This window comes from Vitis riparia, chromosome 15, assembly GCF_004353265.1.
Source record: "Vitis riparia cultivar Riparia Gloire de Montpellier isolate 1030 chromosome 15, EGFV_Vit.rip_1.0, whole genome shotgun sequence".
Classification (NCBI taxonomy): domain Eukaryota; kingdom Viridiplantae; phylum Streptophyta; class Magnoliopsida; order Vitales; family Vitaceae; genus Vitis; species Vitis riparia.
Window position 1 is genome coordinate 4,576,176 of NC_048445.1, and position 24,240 is coordinate 4,600,415.

General features: G+C 33.5%; 1 protein-coding gene across 1 annotated transcript; it reads right to left on the bottom strand.

Annotated features, from left to right (window-relative positions):
- Positions 1–1,269: 1,269 nt before the first annotated feature.
- LOC117932121 (COP9 signalosome complex subunit 1) lies at positions 1,270–18,823 on the bottom strand. Its single transcript, XM_034853176.1, has 6 exons — positions 18,372–18,823; positions 17,319–17,639; positions 5,287–5,403; positions 5,114–5,199; positions 2,058–2,292; positions 1,270–1,852 (listed from the first exon to the last, which is right to left on the bottom strand). The coding sequence occupies exons 1-6, from the start codon at positions 18,759–18,761 to the stop codon at positions 1,676–1,678; spliced, it is 1,326 nt and encodes a 441-aa protein (XP_034709067.1). The 5' UTR covers positions 18,762–18,823; the 3' UTR covers positions 1,270–1,675.
- Positions 18,824–24,240: the final 5,417 nt, after the last annotated feature.

The following is a 24,240-nucleotide window of genomic DNA, read 5'->3' on the forward strand; positions in this document are numbered from 1 at the left end:
AGCATATATCCACTTTTGGTGTTTATCAGTGTTAATAATTTCACACCTAATTTTTTTTTTTAAAGATTGTGATTAAAGTATAATTTTTCTTTATTTTAATTTGATAAGTGTTAGAAATTTCATAATAAGATTATTATTTTAGTTTTATAAAAGTTTAATAAATCTAATTAAATAAAATTAATAATTTTTTTATTTCTTAAAATTTTAGGGAAAAAATATTAAACAAATTCTATTTGATTATGTCATACTCACCAACACAACAAATAATAATACATGCTTGTTTTTAAATAATAAAAAATAATTAATTATTTTCATTTGACATCTGGGTTTTTTTTATTAAAAAATGAATATATGCGTAGAGTTTTTCATGAAGTAACAATATTTTCTAAAACAATAAAAATATTGTTTCAATTTTTATTAAATAATTAAAATTTTATATAATATTAACTTTATTACCTAATTGTTCACGTGCCTTGCACTTGAAAGAGCCTTAGTCTTACTTAAATAAGTGATCATATTTTACAAAATTTAAAACACTTAAAAAAAAAATGTTATAACTTAGAATTTAATGGTAAATATAAGTTATAAATGTGATTTTATTATCACTAGGTATCAAATTAGGTATCGAAATGGTATTACCAATCAAGTCGTGTAGGTTCTATGATTTTATGCTCAAATCTCATTTATTTGTTTATACTCTCATCCAACAACCTAAACTTTACCATATATATTTAATATATCAAGATGAGAATTTTCGGTAGCATAGTCTCATTCTCGTTTCGATCTTCATGCCTTGATTTTATTTATTGGCACCTTTATTTAAAGATTTGCATTTCATCATATATATATATATATATATATATATATTCAACAAAGTTCAATTTCAACTCTTTGTTACCTAAATATTTTCTTTCCTTCAACTTATCCCTGGGATGAAGCTAATTTATTAATGAATAATAAAGTCGGTGAGGTGGAAATCTCACACTTGAAAGAATCTTGACCTGATCTCTTGTGTTGTTGATTGCACTTTTGACCACTGTCGGCCAAGTTCTTTTACCTTTGAGCATGTGACTGAGACATGTGATCCCTAAAACCAGTGCATGTGGGCATTTAACACCCAATAAAAAAGGTCTTACTTTTACTATCGTACAAGCCCAGTTCTAAAAGGTTGAAATCAGAGAGTGAACCAAGAAAAAGGAATTGAAAAATGAAAGCTTGAGCTTTGCCTCAGCACAACTCGAGCCCTTTTAAGGAAAGAATCCAGTTCAGTGCCAAAGGAGGAGAGCTTTCCCCAAGTGGAATAATATTGCACTGCGACAAAAAGGTTACAAAAGAGAGTCTAAGGGTAGGGTTCTGGCAAATTCGTTAAGTGTCAAATTTCAGTCCCTGTTTGGAAAGGAGAAGAAGATGAGAGAACCAAAGATATGAGAAAGAATCAATGTGGCAACTAAGGTGAATAATTTTGAGTATATACACAACATATAATCCATCAATGTTGGTCATAGTTCCACAAACACCCTTCCTGCACCCATCAAAATGAAAACAGCTATAGAGCATGGGTCATTTTTCATTCCCCTCTTTTCAAAGGATTTTGGTTCTCCACATCTCCCATACTAGCTGACCAAGTCTGGACTTAATCAACATGGTAACACCTAATCCTCCGGGATATTGATGTTTATGGTTTCCTTGATGCCCTAAGATTGTATTCATGCTTGAGGAGGTTTGCTCGCAGCAGCATTGCCCTAACGTCACGATCAAACTCGTTGCCTGTCTGCAAAACCCGTTGGAAAGTTGCATTCCTTTGATCTGCATGTCGTGCGTAGAGAATTTTGTTATGTGAGTCGATCCGAGCCTGCATGAAAACAAGAGATTTGATCACAAAAACCAATGATGATATTGGTGTACAAAGGATGAAGTCAGGCTCTTACACAAACTGATAGGTTGTGTAGAAGCCTACAGTGAAGTTTTCTGGGTATATAACATCAACTATTAACCTGTTTTCTTTACAAATGACAATTAAGGTCTAACAAGAAAAAAAATTAGCAATGAAACAATACCTGTATTTGGTTGTCAGTAATCAAAGCTTCAAGCTCTTTCTCCAGCCCTGCAACACTCGTTTTGAAAGCATTAGCCATCATCCGCAGGTCAACAGACACGAAGGGATGCGTATACTGGATGAGGGCTTTGTGGCGGATTTGATTATACAGCATTTCAACATGGTCATGCAAATGGATGTCAAGTAACAGGTTTGTTTTGAGATTTCCAAGGTAATCAAGACATGATGCATAATGGCTGCAACAAGGAAAGAGTCTTCAGACTTGAAACTAAGAATACTGGAAAGAGAAATAAATCAAGACAACAGGCATCTATAACCTATCAAGCAAATAAAAGTAGTCATGTTATGAAGGAGCAGATGATACAACTTGAAGTAAGGTTACGTCAATGCATTTACCAGTTTTAAATGTTGATAAATAATTTTCTAAGCAAATTTAAATTAGTGAAATTTAGTGGCAGAAATAATGGTAATAGATGGATTTGAAGGACATCAATACAAGGATACAGATAGAATTACCAAGAGAAATCCCATGCCATAATTGAGGTCACATGGAACAGGGTTCATGATGCTTCCAGATAGCTAAATAAGCCATGCAGATAACAGTGAAAATAAAAGACAAAAATTACAATACTGATCAATGTAAGTTTTCTAAGTAACTGTTAACTTGTATAGACATTGCACTTGAATGGAACAATAGAATAGCAGGGAAAAAAAAGGAAGATAATGGGATGTTTTCTACATCAAATGTATGGTTTTCTGATGGTCTTGGTAAACTGTTTCAAATTTGCATTAACTTCTGTAATGTCACAATAAGTATTAAGAACATTTCTAGAGCTAAATCTTCCGAAGCGGGATGTCTGACTTGGTAAACTGATATAATTTCATATCAGCTGTGACACTAGGAAGAAAAGAAAGCATTCTCCTTGTCAAGGCTTTTTTTTTTTTTAATAAGAAGAAACTCCCAACTTTACTCATTATTTCTTTCCTAGGAAGGGATAAAAACCAAGTAAAAAATACCAAAATAATTGCAACAAGGATGCCACTCAGTCCCTTAGTCCATTCAATAATATTATGATATGAGCATGTTTGGGAGTGAATCTTATAAAAGTGTTTTTGCTTGTAGTTCTGTTACCAGTGATACTTTGTGCTTGTCTGAGAGTGATTCTGGTAAAAGTGCTTTTGGCCTGTAATGCCTTTTAGCTCTTCTATCAGAAAAGATCTTATGGAGAATTTGTTAGTATTTGAATATAAATTTTTAAAAAAATCTTTTATTAGTGTTTTTGGTAACATGTTACATAATAAAGAGTGTTTTTTGGAAGAAGTGCCTAATAACTATTAGTCCAAGAATCACTTCAAGTGATTCTCTAGTTTTTAGAAGTAAAATTCAAAACTTTTCCAAATGTCTAATTTTTACAAGCAAAGCACTTCCAAACATTAGGAAGCACCGAAGCACTTCTAACTCTCTCAAAAGCACTCTCAAAAAGGCTCTAAACCACTGTTGGAACATCTTGAATCATCACCCACTTGAAATGGACAAGAATGAAAATTAAAACTATAACAAACAAAGCTACTTTCCATCCAATAAAACAACTATATTTCATTTTATGCTGTGTTTGCTTCATTCCAAAGGAAAATAATTTAATTCATGGAATTTGAAATGAAATTGGATTTCCATTCCTTCATATTGTTTGGTCTGAGAAGGAATTGAAATTAAAACAATTTTTTTTCTATTGCTTGGTATTGTGAGACAGGTGGAAAAGAAATAATGCTGTTGTACTATTTTAACCCCGCATCAATCATAACTTTAAATGATTCAAACATTAAACATTCATAAATAAAACCAAACTAATTAATAAATTTAATTATAATAAATAAATTCATTATGATAAAATTAATAAAGAATATCATTTATCATTTAAAAAATTAAATGAACAATCATTACTAATTATTTAAAGTTTCTACACAAAACTAAAACAACAAATAATTCCTAGAAGGATTTAAGTTTCCTTAAATTCAACTTTTTAATTCACTCAAATAAAAAAATTGCTACTAAAACTAAAAAATGATTAATTATCATAGCAAAGAAATTTTTGCTTTAATCCCAATATAAATCTATCAGTAATTATAAAAAAAAGACATATAACTAACATGATATAAGTGATATAAAAATAGAGATATAACTAAAATGACATAAGTAAGATTAAAATTCAGAATTCTATCCAAAAGAACAATTATTTACACTGCTAAAAAACATTAAAATAATACATTAATTATAATAACAATTTTTTTCCTTTCATTCTATACAAGAATCTATCTATTAGATTAAAAAAAAAAAAAGAAAAAAAAACAAATCTCTATACTTATTTGAAATAACTTCTTAGCAAAGGTTCTACCATTAAAAAGCCATTGAAGTAGAAAAAGAATGCATGTACCAAGTTGCAGAGAATACTCTCTTGTTTTGGCGGTCTTTGTTTATAATACTCTCTTGCTTTAGTCATCAAAAAAAGTTGAAGAGAAGAAGATAGAGAAATAGAGGCAATGTTGGAAAAGAGGAAATTGCGATTTAGCTTCCTATTTAATGAAATTTAAATCCCATTAAGTTTTACCATGGTTTAAAGGAATTTAAAACTTAAGCTTAGTTTTTTGGGCGTTCTGCTTGTATACTTCGTATGTACTGTTTTCACCGCTTCTAAGACATGCTCTATTTACCTATCAAAAAAATAAAAAAAAAGAATTCAAAACTTAAACATTGTTCCAGTAAATTTTTTGAAATTCTTTCCTTCTAAGAATTCCCTTTCTTCCAAATACTAAATTTGAGGCTTTGAAATCAATCCTAATCTTTTCCTCCCAAATCTCTTCCTTTAAATACAATGTTAGTTTAATCCCTAATGGAACTTTACATTTCCTAATAATCATATTTGTTTCAATTTAATCCTAAATGAAACTTTACATTTTTTGCTATTAGGAGAATGCCAGACAACATTGTGCAGCATGATTAGATAGCTATAAGGCAGACTAATAAAATCACAGAGATCACACATAAGACCATAAAGTTACCTTGAATAGAAATCATGAATAAGCTCCCTTACTTCAGGTACTAACTCTAAGAAGTTCCGGAAGTTGAGATTGTCTATAACTTTATTCTGCCAAGTGAAAGCATTCAATTAGAAAGCAATCATGAAACCATAGAGAAAAACAACTATTGAAAAGGAAAAACACTCAATAGATGCCTTCAGCTCTGTACGGTCAAAGCTTGCAAGTGCACAAAGACCACCATAGGTAGCAACATCTTGTGGAGCAATCACTTCTGTGTAGTTGTTCCCCAGTTCAGCACCTGTTTCCAAGAACTGTGAATAAACCAGAGACATTAATTCATTGATGGAATGATCAATTCAATATGGCGCATAATAATCTGAAAATTTCTCTTCTATGTTGCATCCAAGTAACCAACTCATTATTCCAACAAAATAACTGAGCATGTATTACTCAATACTCATGAAATTTCAGAGAAACACAGGTGTTCTTAATCTCAAACAAACATTAAAAGAAAACTTTTGAGATATCCCAGACCAATCATTCGTTAGAGACAAGAGATGCATTAAACTAGCAACAAATGGAACTCAAAAAGACAGATAGTGGAAACAAGAGAAAATTTTACTCTGACACTTAATACTGCAAATGGATGTATATTCACTGCCTAGAGTGCCAAGGAAAAGAAAAGAACTGTGTGCCTCAATAGATATGCAGACAGAATGATCCACTTCCTGACCCCAACAATAAAAGAACATTTTGATAGAATCTGTATTAGCAATATCATAACTAGTAGTCGTATTATAAGGTGTAGCCAGCAAAGCCCATTTAGGATTGTCCCAGGAACCAGGGTTCAAACTCTTCTTGAGCTTATGCCAACCTTTCTAAAATACATTAGGAGTTCAAAAATTCAGCAGATCAATTCCTAGAACAGGTTATGACCAAAATGAACATTCCCACATGTATTTATGGAGTTGATTGACAAGAAAGCTTCATATTTTTCTGATAAATTGATATTGTACACAACTAGGACATCACGCTTCTCCGAAGCCCATTACAGAGGGTTAATTAATCCATGACATAATGCAACAAAATCATTTTTTTCATAGGTAAAGAGAAATGCCAAAAAAGTGCCCCCAAAGTACATAGGGAATATACAAAAAGCGTTGATAGCACCACCAAAAAAGAAAGAGGGACTAACAAAAAACAACACCTGATGGGGGAAAGCCTTTTAAAGTTTATTCAAGGAAGAAAGGGAAGACCTAAGTAAACTTTAAGTAGGATTAATATTAATTAGAATTGAATAGGGATTGGTATTTGTTGGAGTCTAATTAGGATTAGCTAGTTGAGTTATAATATAATTAGAATTTGAGTCATGATAGGTTATTAGAGTCCTAGTAGAATTGGTTATTAGAGTCCTAGTAGAATAGGTTATTAGAGTCCTAGTAGACTTTGGATTTCTTAGAGAAGCCTATAAATAGGCTAATCAATGTAAATCAAAGGAATGAATTTTGATGAATAATATTATACTTTCTTTCATTGCAAGGTTGCAATCCTCAATGGTGAGACTCCATTGATTTTCTTCTAGGTGAGACTCCTAGAAGGCCTTAGTGAGACTCTAAGATTTTCCATCTCTTCTTCATTGTTTCTTCTTTCTCTCTATTTCTTATCTTATAATTTTCTCTACCATAAAGTTTATTCCTTGTTCCTCTCCTTACACCCTAAAAATAAAACCCTAGCCCACCTACCCTTGAGTGTAGGCAACCATCCTAGGGTTGTCCTACATCAATTTTGGTATCAGAGCCAAAATTCTTGGCTTGAAGGCATATGCAATTAAGGAGCGGAGCAACTTATGCAAGCATGAGTTCCAAAAAAACTTCTAGCAATCAAGATGCCGCTACAATACGCTTGGAGGAAATTTCAGCCACACAACAATCCCATCAAGATGCTATAATACAACTAAATAGCAAACTTGATGAGATCATGAAGTTATTAGAAAAGAGCCAAGAAAAACGACCAATTGAAGAGGAGATCGCAAGTCATCAATTTAGACAATCGCCAAATCGATCACGCGAAGAACAAGACAATTTTATGATGGGGAATCAAAGAAGGGCCAAACTTTTTGAGCTAGATGAGGATGTGACAAAAAAGGTACGTCTTGAAGTTGCTGAATTTTATGGAAAACTAAATCCAACAGCTTTTCTTGATTGGATTATGTCAATGGAAGATTACTCTGATTGGTATGCAATGCCCGAAAATAGAAAAGTTCGTTTTGTGAAGGCAAAGTTGAAAGGAGCAGCACGTCTATGGTGGCATAACATTGAGAATCAAGCTCATAGAATTGGCCAACCGCCTATTGACACATGGGACGAGATGAAGTTGAAGATGAAGGAGCACTTTCTCCCAACTGATTATGAACAACTTATGTATACAAAATTGTTTTCCCTTAAACAAGGTCCCAAGTCCGTTGAAGAATATACAGAAGAATTCCATGAATTGAGCATTCGAAATCAAGTGCGGGAAAGTGATGCTCAACTTGCAGCCCGTTACAAAGCTGGACTTCGAATGGAGATTCAACTTGAGATGATAGCTGCACACACTTATACCGTAGATGACGTTTATCAACTAGCCCTCAAAATAGAAGAAGGCCTCAAATTCCGGGTTTCCAGGAGTCCAAGTTCACAAATTGGGAGCACTTTCTCCAACAGGACAGCAAGCAAACCTTTAAGCACATCAAACTTCAGAACTCCTAATCATGTGAATGGTGGGGGCAACACTCAACAAACTTCGAATGTGGCTTATAAGAATGGTAATAAGGGGCAAAATTCAACGAGTAATGGAGATAGAAAAGTAGACGTGACTCCTCTATGCTTTAAATGTGGTGGGCATGGTCATTATGCTGTTGTATGCCCAACCAAAAGTTTACACTTTTGTGTTGAAGAACCAGAATCTGAATTGGAAAGTTACCCAAAGGAAGAAGAGACCTACAATGAAGATGAAGTTAGTGAAGAATTTGACTACTATGATGGTATGACGGAAGGACATAGTCTTGTAGTACGACCTTTATTAACCGTTCCAAAAGTAAAAGGAGAAGAAGATTGGCGGCGTACTAGCATTTTCCAAACATGTATTTCTTGCCAAGGGAGATTATGCACCATGATCATTGATGGAGGTAGCAGTTTGAACATAGCTTCACAAGAACTTGTTGAGAAGCTAAACCTTAAAACAGAGAGACATCCAAATCCATTCAGAGTAGCATGGGTTAATGACACCTCTATCCCGGTAAGTTTTCGTTGTTTAGTGACATTCCTTTTTGGTAAGGACTTTGAAGAGTCTGTATGGTGTGAGGTCTTACCCATTAAAGTAAGTCATATTTTACTTGGAAGACCTTGGCTCTTTGATAGAAAAGTTCAACATGACGGCTATGAAAATACATATGCTCTCATACACAACGGACGTAAGAAGATCCTTCGTCCAATGAAAGAAGTCCCTCCAATTAAGAAGTCAGATGAGAATGCACAACCAAAAAAGGTACTTACTATGTGTCAATTTGAAAATGAGAGCAAGGAAACTAAAGTTATTTTTGCTTTAATGGCTCGGAAAGTGGAAGAATTTAAAGAGCAAGACAAGGAATATCCAGCAAACGCACGTAAAATCCTTGATGACTTTTCTGACTTGTGGCCTGCAGAGTTACCTAATGAACTCCCTCCTATGCGTGACATACAACATGCCATTGATTTGATTCTTGGTGCATCATTACCAAATTTACCAGCCTACAGAATGAATCCAACAGAGCATGCTGAATTGAAAAGGCAAGTTGATGAATTACTTACTAAAGGCTTTATTCGTGAAAGCCTAAGTCCTTGTGGAGTTCCTGCCCTACTAACACCAAAGAAGGATGGATCATGGCGGATGTGTGTGGATAGTCGTGCAATCAACAAAATCACAATCAAGTATCGATTTCCAATTCCAAGACTTGATGACATGCTAGATATGATGGTTGGATCAGTAATCTTCTCAAAGATTGATCTAAGAAGTGGATATCATCAAATACGTATTAGACCAGGGGATGAATGGAAGACATCTTTCAAAACTAAGGATGGATTGTATGAGTGGTTAGTCATGCCGTTTGGACTAACCAATGCTCCAAGTACCTTCATGCGGATTATGACGCAGGTATTAAAACCTTTTATTGGACGGTTTGTTGTTGTCTATTTTGATGATATTCTTATCTATAGTCGATCTTGTGAAGATCATGAGGAACACTTGAAGCAAGTAATGCGCACTCTTAGGGCTGAAAAGTTTTACATTAATTTGAAAAAATGTACTTTCATGAGCCCTAGTGTTGTATTTCTTGGCTTTGTTGTGTCTTCTAAGGGTGTTGAAACAGATCCGGAGAAGATCAAAGCTATTGTTGATTGGCCAGTACCAACAAATATCCATGAGGTGCGAAGCTTCCATGGAATGGCTACATTCTATCGACGATTTATTCGAAATTTCAGCTCTATTATGGCCCCAATTACTGAATGCATGAAACCTGGTTTATTTATTTGGACCAAGGCAGCCAACAAGGCATTTGAAGAAATCAAATCCAAGATGGTGAACCCTCCTATCCTATGCCTACCAGACTTTGAGAAAGTATTTGAGGTGGCCTGTGATGCTTCCCATGTGGGAATTGGAGCAGTCCTTAGCCAAGAGGGACATCCTGTGGCTTTCTTTAGTGAGAAGCTCAATGGGGCAAAGAAAAAATACTCCACATATGATCTTGAATTCTATGCAGTGGTGCAAGCAATTAGGCATTGGCAACATTATCTCAGTTACAAGGAGTTTGTTTTGTATTCAGATCATGAAGCCTTGCGATATCTTAATTCTCAAAAGAAGCTTAACTCTCGACATGCAAAATGGAGTAGTTTTCTTCAACTGTTTACCTTCAATTTAAGGCATTGTGCAGGAATTGAAAATAAAGTAGCTGATGCCCTTAGCAGGAAGGCCCTTCTCTTAGTAAACATGTCAACCACTACAATTGGATTTGAAGAATTAAAGCATTGCTATGACAATGATGCTGATTTTGGAGATGTTTATTCCTCTCTTTTGAGTGGTTCAAAAGCAACATGTATTGATTTCCAAATTTTAGAAGGGTACTTGTTTTATAAAAATCGTTTATGCTTACCAAGGACTTCTCTACGTGATCATGTCATATGGGAACTTCATGGAGGCGGAATGGGTGGACATTTTGGACGAGATAAGACCATTGCTTTGGTGGAAGATCGCTTCTTTTGGCCTAGTTTAAAGAAGGATGTTTGGAAGGTTATCAAACAATGTCGAGCATGTCAAGTAGGAAAAGGTTCAAAGCAAAATACGGGGTTATATACGCCATTACCAGTTCCTTCCAAACCTTGGGAAGACTTGAGCATGGATTTTGTACTTGGATTACCAAGGACACAACGGGGCTTTGATTCTATATTTGTTGTGGTTGATAGATTTTCCAAAATGGCACATTTTATCCCATGTAAGAAGGCTTCGGATGCTTCTTATGTTGCTGCCTTATTCTTTAAAGAAGTAGTTCGATTGCATGGATTACCACAATCCATTGTTTCTGATCGCGATGTCAAGTTTATGAGCTATTTTTGGAAAACCTTGTGGGCCAAGCTAGGTACTCAATTAAAATTTTCAAGTTCTTTTCATCCTCAAACTGATGGACAAACAGAAGTTGTCAATCGCAGTCTTGGCAATCTTTTGAGATGCATTGTGAGAGATCAATTGAGAAATTGGGATAATGTCTTACCACAAGCCGAATTTGCTTTCAATAGTTCCACTAATCGTACTACTGGGTACTCACCTTTTGAAGTGGCATATGGGCTGAAACCTAAGCAACCTGTTGATCTTATACCATTACCTACTTCTGTCCGCACCAGCCAAGATGGTGATGCATTTGCACGTCATATACGAGATATACATGAAAAGGTACGAGAAAAAATCAAGATCAGCAATGAGAACTATAAAGAGGTAGTAGATGCACATCGAAGATATATTCAGTTTCAAGAAGGTGATCTAGTGATGGTTCGTTTACGACCAGAAAGATTTCATCCGAACACATATCAAAAGCTTCAAGCTAAGAAAGCGGGTCCATTTCGGGTACTAAAGCGGTTGGGTGAGAATGCTTATTTGTTAGAGCTCCCTTCAAACTTGCATTTTAGTCCAATATTTAATGTGGAAGATTTGTATATCTACCATGGCTATCACAACGATGTAAGTGAAGAGTTGGATCTTCAATTACCACCTACTCTTAGCCCACGTCCTGAGATCGAGTATGTTCTTGATGATCAACTTGTGTCTACTCGACAAGGTGGATACCAAAAATTTTTGGTGAAATGGCGAGGCAAACCACATTCTGAGAATACATGGATTACGACAACGGATTTTCAGAAGATTAACCCCGATCTCTATGAATTGTATCAAGCATCTAACTCGTCGGAGCCGAGTTCTTTCAAGCCGGGGAGAATTGATGGGGGAAAGCCTTTTAAAGTTTATTCAAGGAAGAAAGGGAAGACCTAAGTAAACTTTAAGTAGGATTAATATTAATTAGAATTGAATAGGGATTGGTATTTGTTGGAGTCTAATTAGGATTAGCTAGTTGAGTTATAATATAATTAGAATTTGAGTCATGATAGGTTATTAGAGTCCTAGTAGAATTGGTTATTAGAGTCCTAGTAGAATAGGTTATTAGAGTCCTAGTAGACTTTGGATTTCTTAGAGAAGCCTATAAATAGGCTAATCAATGTAAATCAAAGGAATGAATTTTGATGAATAATATTATACTTTCTTTCATTGCAAGGTTGCAATCCTCAATGGTGAGACTCCATTGATTTTCTTCTAGGTGAGACTCCTAGAAGGCCTTAGTGAGACTCTAAGGTTTTCCATCTCTTCTTCATTGTTTCTTCTTTCTCTCTATTTCTTATCTTATAATTTTCTCTACCATAAAGTTTATTCCTTGTTCCTCTCCTTACACCCTAAAAATAAAACCCTAGCCCACCTACCCTTGAGTGTAGGCAACCATCCTAGGGTTGTCCTACATCAACACCACTCAATGAGCCCATATCCAATCCACAAATTCTACAATTAAGAAAAAGCCTAAAACTATAAACAATGTGGACCGCGCTCAATGATTACAAAGGAAAGCAAATCTAATTCTTTGATCAGAAAGCTCTTTGTTATTGAACGCCCCACTGTTGCTTTCCTTTCAGACTGTCCAATAAAGATACAAAGGAGCAACTCACCAAACCTTTTTCCTTTTCCTACCCATAAAGGACCCTTGCCAACTTGAATGCATTCTTTCTCATTGAAGAGGAAGAAGGCTCAGAGGTGGAAGATGCCTAATAGATGCTACATGTGCAAAGAGGAAGAAGAAACGAATGTTCATATTCTTGTGGATTTGGCATGGCTAATATCTTGTCTGTGAGTCAGCACCTGTGCAAATGCTAACAATTTTTATTGTAGTTATTTCAGAAATTGCAAATCGAGTCATTTATTGAAACTCTTACCAAAAGAAAAGGGAATAATTGGTTGGAACTTTTTATGTTTATGTTTACAAGACCAGAAAATTTAGAAATCTGAAGATTTAAGTGTTCCCTGACTTTTTTTTTCTTCTATCCTTTAACCATCTTTGTTTTAAACAATGGAATGTTGTTTAGTGTACTTTCGATTTCAATTACATAGACTGAGAATTCAGACTCGATGGATGATACTTTTGTTGTGAGTTCAAAATTAAGGATGATGGTCTCCTAAGATATCAAAATATTAAGACTATGGTTGAAGGGATATAGTATGGAATGGGATAAGAGATAAGATGACATATCCAATCCTTGGTTTAGTTGATGATTGAATAGCATAAGTTATCTTATCCCTTATTATATCAAATGTTCAATCAAACATGCTGGTAGGATATATTATTCAACCTTTTTCTATATCCCCTCTACATGGAATATGATAATCCTAAGTTGAGATGTGGGATATATAAATCTCATAAATCATAAATTGATTCTTCTCATCCATTTTCTTCATTTTTTTTTTTCAATTTTCCATTAGTCATTTTGTGAAAAAAATTATTAAAAAATTAAAATTGTAGTTTGAAAAAGAAAATACTTGGAATATATGTTACTAATATATGTGTGTGTGTATATATATATATATATATATATATATTTAATATTTAATATATGCAAAATGTTTTTATATATTTAACAACATAATATAATATTTTTATTTAATCTTTTAATCATGAGCATTATTAATAAAGAAATAAAAAACACTTACTAAATGATAAATTATATAATAATTTTCATATAAAACTAAATATGGGAGAGATTCCATATTTTTTCAATAGCAAATATTGAGATATAGTATGATTTTTATTTTTAAACAAATATTGAATATTGAAATACATTATATTTTCTATTCCAATTTTTAGTCATTGTACAAACCAAATATGAGTATGATATAACATATCCTATTAGATAAAATATCCAAGCATATCATATCCAGTGGAAATGAAATTCTAGGATATGCATATACATTGGAAATGATATCCTAATGTATGTCTATTATATCATATCCTATCCTTCTAACCAAATGTAGTTTAAATGCACCAAATATTTGTTATCAAAACTTGTATATCTTAATCTTTCGTTCTTTATATTGTCCTTTTGTACTTTTATTAGTTACAATGTAGATATGATTTTGTTGGAAGAAGTGGCTTTTTGGGGTTCTAAGGAAGAGACCAGGCCCTTGACGTTGGAGGAACAGAATGCTAGGCAGTTGGCTAGGAAGGACTTTAAGAAGTGGGTTTTGTTGGAAGAAGTTTTCTAGAGGCAAAAGCCTAGGGAGCTATGGTTGAAGGAGGGTGACAAAAATATTGGTTTCTTCCACAAAATGGCTAATGCACATAAGAGAAGGAACTATTTGGTCAGGATTAAAATTAATGGTCACTAGGTCTCGGAGGGGAGAAAGATCAAAGAGGGTGTGGTCTAGGTCTTTCAATCCTTATTAGCTGAAAATGGGGATTGGAGGCCCAGTTGTTCGGGGCTGACTTTTGATGTTTTAGGGGACGATGAGGCAGTCTTGTTGGAGGTGCTGTTCTTTGAGGTAGAGGTGTTCAAAGCCCTCTTGGATCTCAATGGGGATAAAGCTCCAGGCCCAGATGATTTTTCTTTGGATTTTTGGCAGTTCAATTGGGACTTTGTAAAGGATGAGGTGATGGGTGTTTTTTGGGAGTTCCATGAGCATGGTAGATTCGTGAAGAGCTTGAATGCTTCTTTTTTGGTGCTTATTCCGAAGAAAGGGGGAGCTAAGGACCTAAAGGACTTTAGGCTAGTAAGCTTAGTGGGTAGCATCTACAAGTTGTTAACTAAAGTGCTAGCAAACAAATTAAAGAAGGTTGTGGGAAAGGTTGTGTCTTATTCCTAGAATGTCTTTGTGGAGGGAAAGCAAATTTTGGATGCTTCTTTGATAACTAATGAGGCTATCAACTCATTGTTGAAGTAATCCCAAGATACAGGAGTGCATGTGATGTAATTTGTAAGTTGGATATAGAAAAGGCCTATGATCATGCCAATTGGAATTTTCTTCTTTTGGTTCTTAACAAGATGGCTTTGGTGACCTATCAAAAAAAAAAAAAAAAGATGGGTTTGGTGATAAGTGGATCAAGTGGATTAAGTGGTGTATTTCTACTATGAGCTTCTCAATCCTTGTTAATGGGTCTTTGATAGGTTTCTTTCATAGCTATCAAGGTCTGAGATAGGGGGACCCTCTCTCGCCCTACTCATTTGTGATTGTCATGGAGGCTCTCAGTTGTTTGCTCAAAAGGGCTAAGATTGACGGTTTTTTGTCAGGTTGGCGAGTGAGTGGTAGAGGTGGGAAGGGAGTGGATGTCTCTCATCTATTGTTTGTTTATGACATCTTAGTTTTTTGTGAGCTTTCTCATGATCAGTTGACCTATTTGTGTTGGTTGCTTATGTGGTTCAAGGCTATTTATAGGTTAAAAGTTAATCTCGAAAAGAGTGAGCTAATTCCAGTAGGGAGCGTGAAGAATGTAGATGAGCTAGCTCAAGAGTTTAGGTGTAAGGTTGGTGTCCTTCCCTCTTCTTATTTGGCCTTCCCGTTAGGTGCTCTTTTTAAGTTTGTCTCAATTTGAGACAATGTGGAGGAAAGGTTGCACAAAAGAGTGACTATGTGGAAAAGGCAGTGCATTTCCAAAGGTAGGAGACTCACTCTAATCCGTAGCACCCTTTCTAGCATGCCTATTTATTTTATGTCCCTTTTTTGTATCTCGAGTTCAGTCAAGTTGAAGCTAGAGTAAATCCAAAGGAATTTTCTCTAAGGAGGAGGGGGCCTTGGAGTAGAAACCCGACTTGGTTTGATGGGCTATAATATGTTTTGGTAAAAGCAAGGGAGGGTTGAGGGTGAGGCACTTGTTGTCCCTCAATAAAGCATTGTTGTGCAAGTGGAGTTGGTGTTAGGCAGTGGATAGGAGGGCTTTTTGGCAAAAAGTAATCAGTGAAAAATACGGGGAAGAGGATGGTGGGTGGAAATACCGCAAAGTGAGAGATGGGTATGACATTGGCATTTGGAAAACCATAAGGAATGGGACTTTTTTTGGAAGCAAAGTGGCTTTCTCTATGGGTAGTGAGAGGAAGTTGAGATTTTTTTTGCTCTAGCCACTTCCAAAGAGGCTTGGGTGGCAGTTCTTCTTCTAATGGGGGTTGTTGGGCTCTCCGCTTTTCTAGGAGGCTTAATGATTTCACTTCTCTAGAAGGCTCAATGATTGGGAGGTGGATATAGTCGAAAGGTTTTTCCTGAGATTGCAAAGGTGGAGGGTGAGCAACAATGATGAGGATAGATTGGTGTGGGTAGGGGAGAAGAGCGGAATTTTTTTTTGTTAAAGCTCTGTACAAGGTTTTGGAGCTAGGAGGTTCTTCGAATTTCCCAGTTGCAATCATTTGGAATGCTTGGATGCCGCCTAAGGTGAGCTTCTTTACAATGGGAGGCTACTTGAGATGAAGTCTTAACATTAGATCATTTAAAGAGGAGAGGGTGTTCAGTGGCAAACAAATGTTTTCATTGTCATGAAAAGGAAGAATTGGTTGATTACATTCTCATCCATTGTGACAAGACTCGGGTTGTTTGAAACCTCATGTTTTCTCTATTTGGTGTGTCTTGGGTGTTGCCCTCTTCAATGAGAAAGATTTTTTTTTTTGATAGGTAAAAGTAATTGTATTAAAAAGAAAAATATACACGATGTATACAAGGAAACAAAAAAAAAAGCGTAGACATACAAATACAACTGCACCTTATGGAGTTCCTAACCAATCTACATAATCAAGCATTGACAAGGAGCCCTCCCCAATATACAATCTTACCCAATCCCAAAATAAATACAAAAAAGAACTTTTTAAAGAATGATCTGAACATTCACAATTCTCAAAAGCTTTCCTATTTCTTTCCCTCTAAATAGACCAAAAAAGGCATAACAGAGCAACCTTCCAAGCCTTATTCCTTTTTCTACCAACAAAAAAGCCTCTCCAACTCAAGAGTATACCTCTCACTGAAGAGTGCATCACCCATTGAACACTGAATAAAGCAAAAATAAGCTACCACAATATATAAGCTTTCGGGCAATGATTGACATTAGTTACATAGCAATGTTATTTTGTCAAAGCACTAAAGTTCCAAGAAAAAATTGGCACCAACTAAACTAAGAAGCACACAAGAAGGGTTGACAGACCTTCTCAAATGGAAGGAAAAAAAATGGTAAATTTTTTTAGGATAAGTGGAAGACTTCAAAAACTCTTCAAGATCTAATTTATTTCTATTCCTCTTTCTGGGCATTTCATACCACTGCTTTTAAGGCATTCCTTTCATTGTTGTTCAGCTCGATTGGTTCACGATGTATATAACAAAAGGGTTAGGATAACAAGGAGAGGAGCATTGATTAGGTTTCTTTTGGAAGGAGATGTGTTAACCCTTATGGTGTGATGAGATACAATTGTATATTCTCATGTGGTACTATACTAATCTATAGGTCTACATGGTATAGTGGAGGAATTCAATCATACACATTTGATAAGTTATTGTATTTTTGCGGAGGATCTCCCATCCTTCTCATGTACTTTTTATTCATATTTAAAACATACATTGTTTCTAATTTAGAGAGAGACAGAGAGAAGGGCTGACAAACCTTGCGAGCAGCAAGCTTGTACTTTTTAGCTTCCAAATGAGCCAATCCTGCAGCACAGCGCAGCTTTGCAACTGTAACAGGGTCCAGTGCCTCAGGGGTTTGTTCTGCTTTGCTAACATAGCTTGTGACATGAGTGAACTGACCCATCTCAATGCTGACCAAAATTGCATTCAAACACATATGAATGATATGCTTTGATGTAGTACAATAGTCACGAGTTCGAACATAATTCTTAAAAGCATCCGCAAGTAAACCGTGGGCATAGTAAAAATCTCCGAAGTCATTGTATCCCATTCTTATGCTTTCTTTGATTAAATTTGTCTGCAGAAAGGATCACACCATAAGGAGGCAAATTATGAAATTCAGAATGGGTACTTTAGCCATTCGCACAAAGGTACGTTACCCCTATAACCTACCAAAACTACCAAAACCCTTATGTATATCACTAACTACAACCATATACATTAAAAAGAACTAGCATAAATATATTCAAGGCCATGATTGTTGACACAATAAACACAAGCATAATCAAATACTCTATACTATTACATAAAGGAAAAGACATTGAGGAACCCCATGTGTCTCACTTTATATTGTACAGAGTTCAAAAATTTTGATGGCAACTTCAACTATTCTAAATCATAGCATATACACCTAAAATATGTCTCTGATATAAAACTTTCTAATTTCTTCTCCTTCACCACATTTTCGCAGCGACCAAACATCCCACACCAAAACTCAAAACCATCAGTTTAGATTTTTTTTCGCTGTTTGATAAATGTGAGTTAAAATTTTTATGTAAGGATTAATTTATTTTACAATTGGAAATCCCAATATCTTTCACGTCCCATGGTTCCTCAGCAACAAAACAAACGAAAACGAAAATCCAAATCATAAACAATTCAAATACCATGCTCTACACGCACAGGGGAAAAAACAAAAGAAAAGGAAAGAAAAAGGAAATTATGAAATCGTTCATTTCAGCGGGATTTCCTCAGCAACCAAATACACTCAAAAGAAAAATCCAAATTGCAAAGGATTCCAACACCATACCCTGTAAGCATTAAGTTCATTCTCTAGTTTCTCCCTCCTCTGGTCGGCTCTTCGCTCCACCGACTCCGTCCACACCAGGTCCAAACCATACTGAGGTCCCAACCTTCCATCAATCTTCTGCACTACCTCCCTATAGAGTTGCGTGTTCTCGCCCTTTTTTATCTCATCGTATGCCATCCGATACGCCTCCATCTGCATCTGACGGTTCTCGCATCGGTCGGCGATGAAGAGGAGCCTGGTGATCTTGGTTCGCCCACTGTAAAGGCTCGCGTAAGCTTCGATATCGAGTGCTTCCCCGCTTATGATTGGTCTGTTGCGCTTTGCGTCACCGCCGTTGGAATAGATCTCGTCGATCATTGCCCCCGCAGACGATTCTTCTTCACCTTCCATGGTGTGAATCAAAACCACTTCGCTAGGGTTAGGGCTTTGGAGTAGTCCTCTGCTACTGTCTGGTTCAGTGCTCTTATTGGGAGGGAGATGGGTTGGCACGTGGGAGTCATGTCCTTTTGGGTCCTACGACGTCGCTTCTGTCTTAGTAGGTGGGCTCCAACCCGGACGAGTTGGATCCCCCAACCCGATCCGGACTCGACCAACTTAAGTCGCAATTTGGACGGGTTTAGGACACAAAAAATGTTTAAAGTTCTTTCTATTGATCATAACATAAAATTTGTTATAAACTAAACCTAAAGATTAAAAAAATTTCCAATAAGATTTTTCTTATTAAGGTTTTAATGAAGTGTATCGGAAGAATGATTATCATCCAAAGGAAAATATTATAATTTTTTATGAAAATTTATGGATAACAATACTATTACTATCTTTATATTAAAGTTAATTCCATTCGCCTCCTTTTAAGATTTTGGTTAAATATGTCTTTAACTCTTATAAATTTGAAATTTCATTATGCAAATGTATTTAGTAAAGGAAGATATGACTTTGAAGACAAATTTGTGCAAAATTTTAAATTTGTAAAAGATAACCGACATTTGCATGTCCTAGTAACTACTAAGCCCATGTCAATTGTTCCAAGAAGATATGATAACATATGTTTGATATGATTTCAATTTCTTTGAGTAGATGAAGATTTATGTCTTGTTAGCAAATTGATGGAAAATATAATATTTTATCATATGCAATTCGTAAGATATAAAAGTATACCAATTACACTGAGATATGATACTTTGATCAAACACATGTTAGTATAATTACTTTAGATATTTTAATCTTTTAGGGAATTATCAAACATTTTAAATCTTCAAGGACTTGTTTATTTCATTCATAATCATTTATATCAAGTCCTTTAAGGATGGTATATCATGTTGATTATGAATATGACCGAGCCATTATTGAAGCTATATAAGGTCTCTATGAAACCTTATGCTACACTTTTTGTTTTATCTCAATTATACTTTTATATAATAACCCATTAGTATTCAATAGTTTTTATGTCTTTAGGTGTTAAATTTTAAATCTGTTTACATCCAATAGACTTTACATCTTTGGGGATTTGGACTACATGTCCAAATACGTTTTGTTTTGCTAATAAGATGAGTTATTTGAGTTGTTTCTTTCAATTTTAGCTAGTCTTTTATATATCGCCATTCTCTAAACTTTGTAGTTTGGGATCATTGTCGTTTCCTATGATGTTTAGGGTAATTCTAAAGGAAAATAGACTTTCAATGATATTATTATTGTAATCCAAATTTTCTTCAATATATAAATAATTTATTGATATATATTTTTTATTTTTCAAGTGCTTATGCCTCTTATTGGGACTATTTGTTTAATTTATGCATTTTTAGGGACAACTTGTGAATTTTCAAAAGCTATTTTTATAATTAATTATAGACTAATCAATCATTCTCATTATTTATTTATTTATTTCGCACATGCATGGCCTCTTTGAAAGGGCTAGTTTTTTGGCATGCATATATCTCCTCTTATGCCCTTTCCTGTTTTATGAAATATGTTTTATAAGCCGACAAGTCTTCCATGTTTTATTCATGTAGATTTATTTCATGCTATATTAGTTCATTGTCTTACTAGAATATCAATTTATCACACTTTAGGTGTGTTAGATTTATTTGATATATCATTGATTAATTACCTTTAAGAAACATTAGATCATATTTGGTTATATAATAATAAAAATATTCAGAGAAATTCCATGTTGTTCTTTTAGAGCCAACTTTCCTTCCCTTACTGATGTGTGAATTATTTCGTCAAAATAATAATTTGCACAACATGTTATACTACCTTTTAAGGGTACATATATACTATCACTAAACATGAACATTGTAATGAATTGATGCACCATGTATTATGAATGTCTATAAGTATTTCTCAAGTAATAACAAAAAAAGTAGTAAGATGGAGGGTTTGTGCCATGATAGATTGATATTATCAATCCACATCATGAGTTTAATTATTATTATTATTATTATTATTATTATTATTATTATTATATATTTTACTTTATTCTATTTTCAAGTTAGAAGTTGTTTATTGGCAAGAAAAGAGAGACATATCATGTCACCAATAATTGTAAATGGAAAAATAGATAAGTTATTCTCTATTCTAACTCGTTTTTTCTTTTTCTTTTTTCTTTTTTAATCATCGGAGGTTTAAATTAGGTGTTAAAACTTTTTCTAAAATCATTAATTAAAAACAATTTTTATGAAAAATGAGGAACAAATTAAAAACAAAATAAAGAGATAACAATAAGAGATATGCAAATTCTTTTATAGTAGCTCGACAAGTTATTTATGTCCACTTTTCTCAAGCTTTTAACCGAGTGAGAGTTTTAGTGTCTTCAAGACTTTTATAGCCAAAGCCTTCAAATTCTTTACACTTGAATTCCAAGGTTTCAATGAACCTTCAAAACCTCTTCAAGTAATCACCTTAAATAAATCTCTCATAAATAGTAGGTAAGAGATGATTTAAAGGTTTCAAACCTAGTAGCAAGTGAAGTTCTCAATATAAGAAGAAATTATGATGGAATTGAAGGTGCACAAAAGGATTGTAAGTTAAGAAACCAATGCACTTGAAGGAGAGCCTTGAATGCAAAAAAGAATATAATATTTTACATTGAAAGAGTATAGAAGATACGACAAGGAAAAAATTCTTAACGCTATATAAGTATAAACTTCTCTTAACTTTAAAGACACGTTTTAAAGCTGTGAAGATCCTTTGATCCTAGAGCGATCAAGATTTACAGAGCAACCGTACTGATTATTATATATACATTTATTTTTCATTATCATAACTTTACACTATGTAGAAAGTCAAAGTTGGAACTGAATCCTATTATTAAATACTTTAATCACTTGTGTCTTTCTGATATTTGGATGTGTAATCCATCGGGAAAAACCAAACCAAGTCTTCGAATTATATCCCCTCCTTTGACATTTGTCCACCTGATCATTCCAAATTTCAATGTTTCAAATTAGTTCTATCTAACATTTTCATCTATATTTTCTTTAATTTTAAAAAAATATAAAACATAATATTCTATTTTATTCAAGAATTTAATTTAAAATAAGAAAAAAGAAATCAAGTACCTGTATTTCGTGACCAAATAAGGGAGAAAAATAGCCATTTGAAGCTTGGCAAAATGAGCCCCCGCATAGAGTCTCACACCTCCACCAAATGCCATGAAATTTTTGGACCCAGCATGCAATTCTTGCCCCTTTCCATTTTGAAAAGAAGGAAAAAAGAAAAAAAGAAATAGTAATTAAATCCAGGAAATTTTACTCCAAAAAAATGGATAAAATTAGAAATAGTAATTTACCTCCCATCGCCATGGATTGAAAGCAAATGGATCCTTGTACTTGGTAGGATCCAAATGAGGCACTGATGGACAAACCACTACAATCCATCCTCTTGGAATTGTGTATCCTGGAAAAATTTCACAACTTCCTTAATATTAAATAATTGTTTTAATATCACTCAATATCCTTCTGTTTTTTCCAAAAGAATATCTCCTCTCAGAGTCTTGTTACTCAAAATATCCAAGCTTCAATTGCAAAATATTTTGAAAAAACAATTTTTGAGAACAAAATTTGTTATATAATGTTTTTAAAATAAAAGTCTATTTGAGAATTTAAAATATTCTTAATTTATTTTTTATGTCTTAAAATTAATTTTTATATATAATATTTTATTTTAAATCATTCTTCGTAATTATATAATTATTTTTTAAAACAACCCTAAAAAAAATGAAAATAATTAAAAAGTATTTTATGAAAACACTTTATTTTCTATTTTTAAGAATATATTTTTTTATTTTTTCATTGTTAAATGTTTTTTTTTTGTTATGAAGAATAGAAAACTATTTTAAAAAATAGTTGTTAAACATGATCTTAGGCTCTGTTTTTAAAAACAATTTCTGTTCTTTAATAAAAAAAGAATATTTGACAATGAGAAAACATAAATCAATTTTCTATTATCACAAATATAAATTTGAGTATTTTTAGAAAACATCTTTAGTTAATTTAAATTATTTTAACTTATTTTCTTGTGATTACTTTAAAAAATAATTATACAAATATGAAAAATAGTTAAAAATAGAGTATTATATATAAAAGTTATTTTTTAAAACATATTTAAAAATATAACAAACAAGTTAAAAAACTTTTGTTTTACAAAATATTAGGCAACTCAAAAAATATTTTTTTTTCAGAATTATTTAAAAAAACATTTTATCAACAAAGTTTAGATGATAATATTTTTGTAAACCATTCTCAAAAAATAATTTAAAAAATATTTTTTTAAAGAGTTTTTAATTGTTTTCAAGAATAAAATTTCACATTTTTTTAAATATTTTTTTATCTTTTCAATTGTTGCTCAAAACATTTTATAAAAAGTAATTGAAAATATCTTGAATTTGTTTAAAATATACAAGTTCTAAACAAATCATTTAAATTGTTTTGTGTCGAAAATCTTTTGAATATTTTTCTAAAGTAGAATATTGTTTTCTATTTTTAAAAAACAAGAAAATATTTTGAACACCAATTACTAAATAAGTCCACCTATCTTTATATTTTGGGTTTCATCTTTATTGACTAAATATTAATTATAGATCTGAAATTATTTAAAAATAATATTTTTAGAAAATAATAGCTTATCATATTTTCAACTTTAAAACAATACCAAGTGTTTTTGAACTTGCCTTTTTTATGGACATCCTTGGTTACTCTTCTAAAAATTCCAGGGACAATATTTGCTAGCCTAATTGTTTCATTAATCACTTGTAACACAAGCAAAAATAAAATAAAATAAAATAAAATAAAATAAAATAAAATAAAATTAAAAATACCAATAAATAAATTAAATTTTAAGATCCACCCGTCAACACCCAACTTACCATGTGTAAAAGTCATAGATTTATACTCTTCCCATGTAATTTCAGACTCCTCATTTTCTCTTGCTTGAAGAATTCCCTCATGTTCTTTCTACAATGACAATATTTATTTATGAAGCCATTATTTATTTATTTATTTATTAATCAATATGAGAAATAAATTGATGGGAAAGGTTCAAGTTTCGATCCAGACCGTTAATTCAGCTACCATTGAAGGATGATCTGAGAGGAAATGGATGGCTATTGCAATCGCTGCAGATGTCGTCTCATATGTAGCAAAGAGAAGAACAAACACCATACTTGTTGGTGGCAAAATTTCCCTGCTATAGTGATTGTCAATCAGCAACGAAATCTCGGTCAACGCATAGTATCGGTCCTTCCTCCTTCCTACAAGAAGGCATCTGGATGGGGTGTCCGGACGCACCCTCCGATGGTTTTGTTAGCCATGGCTCAAGAGATTAAGCTTTCAGGTTGGTTTTAGGGAGAAAAACCTTACCTTCCTCTTTG

Coding starts and splice junctions, on each gene's coding strand:
- LOC117932121 (XM_034853176.1), bottom strand. CDS start 18,761: ATGGAAGGTGAAGAAGAATCGTCTGCGGGGGCAATGATCGACGAGATC. Junction 2,293..5,113: donor ATTCATGATTTCTATTCAAG/GTAACTTTATGG, acceptor TCCTTGTTGCAG/CCATTATGCATCATGTCTTG. Junction 1,853..2,057: donor TTACTGACAACCAAATACAG/GTATTGTTTCAT, acceptor GTTTTCATGCAG/GCTCGGATCGACTCACATAA.